Raw genomic sequence first — 6,000 nt, 5'->3', positions numbered from 1 at the left:
CTGTGTTTATTTCATATATTTTTAATTCCATCATGCTTTTGTCCCCACCACCTTCCATGAAAGAGCATTCCAGGCATCTGCCACCTTTCTGTGATGCTGCTTTTAAGTTTCCTTGGCTTAAAGAGTTTGGTGCTTTTGTTAATGATGCAATTAATAAGAAACACACTGAGACCAGTTTTAAGTATTTCATTTTATTATTTATAGAGTCACAGTGTTCCTTACATTATTACTTTATAGTCTGCTACGGGCTTTCAACAGCAACTTCTCCATTACAGTATAAATCTTTCAATGGCGTGGGATCGGCTACATATCAAAGCAAACATTCAACAAAGAAATGAGTAAACAGCGAAACAGTGAGCCAGTTCCAGGGAGAACCATAATCGGAACCAGTCCATTATGTGGTTCTGCTCTGCAGTGCTGTAAGCTGATGTAGTACATAAAAGCCATTACTTTTATTCTACAGTCACTGTATAATACTACTGATATTATGTAACTAAATAATGCAGCAAGTTTTCCATCCATTTATATCTCATAATGCTCCATCTTCCATCACAGGGTGCACATAAACAGTTCCTTTTCACGTTACTAGGTGAGTCATATTTTTGAAAGCCCCCAGGATTACTGGGCTGTGCTTAGCCTATGCATAGGGTACTTTCAAACTGATTAGACTTACCTCTTCATTATCTATTTCTTATTCACATTCAAAACATATGCCATAATGTATGTAATTTTAAATGTTCAGGTAGAATACATTCACTGTGGAGTGATATATACAATTTTCAAGGGAGTAAGTAGGTCCTTTAGGAGTCACTTTTATTGCAGTATTCCTTCTATGGGTCACTTCTTGTCAACATTCTGTGGGTTTTCTCTGTAAAGTCAGCCCATGATCCTTAAAGTCTTAGGTAGTAATTCTATAAATTGGTACCAAGATTTAGGCACACCAGTGCCATAATCATAGCACCAATTCTATAATGGTGTCTTCGCACCAAGATGCCATTATAAAATACATTGGCATGCCTAAAGTTAGGCGCCAACACTTATGCCAAGTCAGTGTGTCCTAATTGTGTCCTGGAGTGAGCGTAATTTGTAGTATTCTATAAAGTACGTATGTATCTCACAGACACACCCATGACTTACCCATGTTTATGCCACCTCGCACTTATGTACTAAGTGATGTTGGCATGTATGATACAGAATAGCACTTAGCACTTACGTGCATAATTGCCAGTTAGTGGTGTCAATCACTTATGTAAGCACTATTATTCTGTAACTTATACACACAATTGTTGCCTGTATTTAGATGCCAATTTTTAGAATTGCCCTTTTAGCTTTTAATTATTAATTAGGATGATTCTCACTCCAAAGGCGCAATAAGTAAATACAAAAAATTTGGGGGGGGGGGGGGACACTACACATCCCTTGTCAACTTGGGGGAGAAAGAGCAATCTTTCTAGCAGCTGAAAAGTCTAATTTAGCGGGAAGTGAAGACTTTCTCCAGATAGAGCAGCATAAAAGGAAGAGGAGAGGAAATTGGCATGGGAAGTGTCATGTGATGGATGGTAGCAAGAGACGTTTTTGGCCAAGGTAAGGTATTGGGGACATTTGAAAAGGAGGGCAAGCAGAAGGAGATGTCAGTACAGGACAAGTAGCAGGGAGGTGCTGCAGACAGTGTTAGCTGGAGTAGGTGTATAGATACGTCTTCTCGATGCTCCAGTTGGCAGGGATCTCCTCCATCCTGTGGCTCTTCATGTGTTTCTGCATTGCAGAGAGGCTGGGGCAGAACTCGAGGCAGACAGTGCAGCGGTAAGGTGCTGCTCCATTGTGGGTCCGCAGGTGTTTGATCATGGCAGAGTAGTCCCGTGATCGCTGGTGGCAAAGGTTGCATTCGAATGGCTTCTCCCCTGCCCAGAAACATAATGTGATAGGATAAATTAGTATCATTCAGTGCAAGAGGTGGTAGGAAAAGGGCAGAGGTAATTCATAGGAGGCATCACACGCAGCAAAACGGTGGGATTTTAAATGCATTAACCATATCCTTTTCTTATAAAGATGGCGCAGAACGTAGGCGCTGTGGCTGTATATACATGAGCTTGTGTATCTTTGCAAAGGCTGGTGTAGACACAGTAGTTTATTTATTTAAAAAGCTTATTACGGAGGTTCAAAGCGGCTTACAACAAAACGTACATAAATTAAAAATGGAACACATACATAAAATGAAGATGGCATAAGCTACAAAATAAAATAAGGAATAATAAAAGCAGTAAAAATAATATATATAAGAACACTACTACTACTTGACATTTCTAGAGCGCTACTAGGGTTACGCAGCGCTGTACAGATGAACATAAATTGACATAAAGGACAGTCCCTGCTCCAAGGAGCTTACAATCTAAAGGGCGAAATGTCAAGTAGGGCAGTCCAGGTTTCCTGAATAGAGGTATGATGGTTAGGTGCCGAAGGCGACATTGAAGAGGTGGGTTTTGAGCAAGGCTTTGAAGATGGGCAGGGAGGGGGCCTGGCGTATGGGCTCAGGGAGATTATTCCAGGCTTGGGGTGAGGCAAGGCAGAAAGGGCAGAGCCTGGAGTTGGCGGTGGTGGAGAAGGGTACTGACAGGAGGGATTTGTCTTGAGAACGGAGGTTACGGGTAGGAATGTAAGGAGATGAGGGTAGAGAGGTAGGGAGGGGCTGTAGATCGAGTGCATTTGTAGGTTAAAAAGGAGAAGCTTAAACTGTATGCGGTACCTGATCGGAAGCCAGTGAAGTGACTAGAGGAGAGGGGTAATATGAGTGTACCGGTTCAGGCGGAAGATAAGACGTGCAGCAGAGTTTTGAATGGACTGAAGGGGGGATAGGTGGCAAATTGGGAGGCCAGTGAGGAGTAGGTTGCAGTAGTCAAGGCGAGAGATAATGAGAGAATGGATGAGAGTTCGGGTGGTGTGCTCAGACAGGAAGGGGCGAATTTTGCTGATGTTATAGAGGAAGAAGCGACAGGTCTTGGCTATCTGCTGGATATGCGCAGAGGAGAGGGAGGAGTCAAAGATGACCCCCCGAGGTTGCGGGCAGATGAGACGGGGACGATGAGGGTGTTATCAACAGAGATAGAGAGTGGAGGGAGAGGAGAAGTAGGTTTGGGAGGGAAGACAATAAGCTCGGTCTTGGCCATGTTCAGTTTTAAGTGGCGGTTGGACATCCAGGTCGCAATGTCGGCTAAGCAGGCCGATACTTTAGCCTGGGTTTCTGCAGTGATGTCTGGTGTGGAGAGATAAAGCTGGGTGTCATCGGCATAAAGATGATATTGGAACCCATGGGAGGAGATTAGGGAACCCAGGGAGGAGGTGTAGATTGAGAAAAAGAAGGGGTCCAAGGACAGATCCCTGAGGAACTCCAACAGACAGCGGGATGGGGGTGGAGGAAGAGCCCTGAGAATGTACTCTGAAGGTACAGTGGGAGAGATAAGAGGAGAACCAGGAGAGGACAGAGCCCTGGAACCCAAGTGAGGACAGTGTGGCGAGAAGTAAGTTATGATTGACAGTGTCAAAAGCGGCGGATAGGTCAAGGAGGATAAGGATGGAGTAGTGACCTTTGGATTTGGCAAGGAACAGGTCGTTGCAGACTTTAGATAGTGCCGTTTCCATTGAGTGTAGGGGGCGAAAGCCGGATTGAAGTGGATCGAGGATGGCGTGAGAGGATAGAAAATCGAGACAGCGGCTGTGAACAGCGCCGTTCAAGTATCTTGGAGAGGAAGGGTAGGAGGGAAATGGGGCGGTAGTTGGAGGGGACAGGTAGGGTCAAGTGATCGTTTTTTGAGGAGTGGTGTGACTACAGCATGCTTGAAGGTGTCAGGGACAGTTGCAGTGGAGAGAGAGAGGTTGAGGATATGACAGATTGGGGGGGGGGGTGACAGTAGGAGTGATGGTGTTAAGTAAGTTGGTGGGGATGGGGTCTGAGGAACAGGTGGTGCATTTGAAGAGGAGAGAGAAGATAGGGCGGTTTCCTCTTCGTTGATATCGGGAAAGAGGAGAAGGAGGCCCGGGTTGGTTGGTTGAGGGAGTGTGTTATAGGGTGAGGAGGAGGAGAAGATGGTTTGGAGGTGAATTCGAGGTTGATTTTCTGCACCTTGTCGCAAAAGTAGTCCGCCAGTGCTTGAGGAGAGAGTGGGGGGGGTGGGGGGTGGGAGCAGAGGGCACTTTGAGGAGGGAGTTACGGGTGGCGAAGAGACGACGGGGGTTAGAACTGAGTTTTCAGATGGAGAAAAGGTCTGTTGAAAAAAGTGTGCTTTGAGATGTTTCTAAATTCATAATTCAGCAGGCAGTGCATTCCATAATGTGGGAGAACCCTATATGTATCTCTGCCCTAGAACTATCATATAGTTTCATATATGTAGCCTGTGTTTGGGGAAAATAGCTGAACCAGACCTGGTTTCTGCCTACTGCATGCCATGGACTTCTCCCTTGTATATGTATATATGGTTTATGGCCTGATCCCATTACCCATTTATATCCAGTTACCTTGGTAACTCTATTCAAGTAGGGTGGGGGAGAGCATTCCCTGGTACCTGTGTGAATATGGGGGATCAGGTTTCCCTGTTTTCTGTGGTAGCTGTGGGTGGGAGAAGGTATACTTGTATCCCTGGTACCTTTGTATATATGGAAGTAGGGGGAAGGTATACCTAGTTTCTAGTACCCATGATCCACCATTACTTTCCTGTCTACCATCAAGCCCTTTAAAAAGAAAGACAAATATCAAGCACTGCACATAAAGGGTTAAAGCAGTAGAGGGAAACTACACAAACAAAGCAGGAACAGCTTACAAGAGGCAAATCAACACTGTGGCCAGGCAGGGAGAAACAAGGCAGATGAGAGATAACAGACCCAGCTGCACTGCAGTGAAACAATCAAGGAAACGCTGGTTACAACCAGCACACAGAGACCAGAAACAAAGAGAAGAGGAAGCAAACTGCAAAGAATATACACTGTGCCACGAGCACAGACTAAGCAAGAGAACCAGAGCTCAGCTGAGAGGAAATAACGCTAGAGCGTCCACTGTAGGGAGAGGCAAGTTTAATAAGGTCTGACTTCTGACGTCTGCTGCTTCAGACGTCAGCTCAATCCTGACAGGCCAATCAGAAGCGAGTCCCAGTCATTCCCCTGCCTGTCTCAGTAGAATCATACCATTGCCTTCTTCAAAATGGTGCCACTAAAGGGTTTAAAGCTGCCATATAAAGAAAAAGCCCTTATATGACAGCTTGAACCCCCCCCCCCCCCCCCCCGTCACTGGGTAAAGCTCTCTTATCTGCATCCTTCTAGTTGTAGTAGTAGTAACTCACCAATAATAAAATGCAAGCAGCACCCCAGCAGTGAGATGAGGGCTATCCAATTTTTTGCACTGTAACATGTTTGATTATTTTCCAGTTTGCAAGAAGTCATATGTGTGTACTCGGTGCAAAGAGTTCCTACCACTCAGGAAATAGGTCCAATCTCTGGAGGCTAGAATAGCAGACTTGGAGGAGCTGAGGCAGAAAGGTTTATACTGGAGGCCTACAGGGACATAGTAGAGAAGTCCCACCTTCAGTCTGGCAATCTCTGTGCTTACATGGAAAAGAAAGAGAACCTGAAGGAAGAGCATCACCATGGAGAGGCAGGAAGTGGTCCTGTAGCCAGGACCTGCCCTCCATGGATGCAATACCCTCTTGCACTGAAGATGTGTCTCTATGGGCTTCTGCCCAGGGGGAAAGGGTTAGGGTTGCCATTTTAGTTAGAAATTTGATCAATAGATATGTGGGGTGGCTGGTGGGTATGAGGATCACACTGAGGGGGCATAATCGAAAGTGGGTGCCCATCTCCATGCGAAGGGGCGGGACAAACCGTATTTTCGAAAAAAGATGGGCGCCCATCTTTTTTTCGATAATGCGGGTTGTACGGGGCAAATGCCTAGGATTTGGGCGTTTTTGAGCTGGGCGCTATCGGTTTTCAGCGATAATGGAAACCGAAGGCGCCTGG

At 45.7% G+C, this 6,000-nt stretch overlaps 1 protein-coding gene across 1 annotated transcript in view; it reads right to left on the bottom strand.

The window, feature by feature from the left end:
- Window positions 1–250: 250 nt before the first annotated feature.
- The window catches only part of LOC115476747 (zinc finger and BTB domain-containing protein 16-A-like), a 375,007-nt gene continuing 369,257 nt past the window's right edge, over window positions 251–6,000 (bottom strand). Inside the window, exon 7 of the mRNA XM_030213317.1 lies at window positions 251–1,901. Within this exon, the coding sequence (XP_030069177.1) occupies window positions 1,672–1,901 (230 nt within the window). The 3' untranslated portion in view covers window positions 251–1,671. The remainder of the gene's footprint in view (window positions 1,902–6,000) is intronic.

The sequence above is a fragment of the Microcaecilia unicolor genome, chromosome 8 (genome assembly GCF_901765095.1).
Source record: "Microcaecilia unicolor chromosome 8, aMicUni1.1, whole genome shotgun sequence".
Taxonomy (NCBI): Eukaryota; Metazoa; Chordata; class Amphibia; order Gymnophiona; family Siphonopidae; genus Microcaecilia; species Microcaecilia unicolor.
The sequence above is the reverse complement of the archived record's forward strand: the minus strand, read 5'-3'. Positions and strand labels throughout refer to the sequence as shown.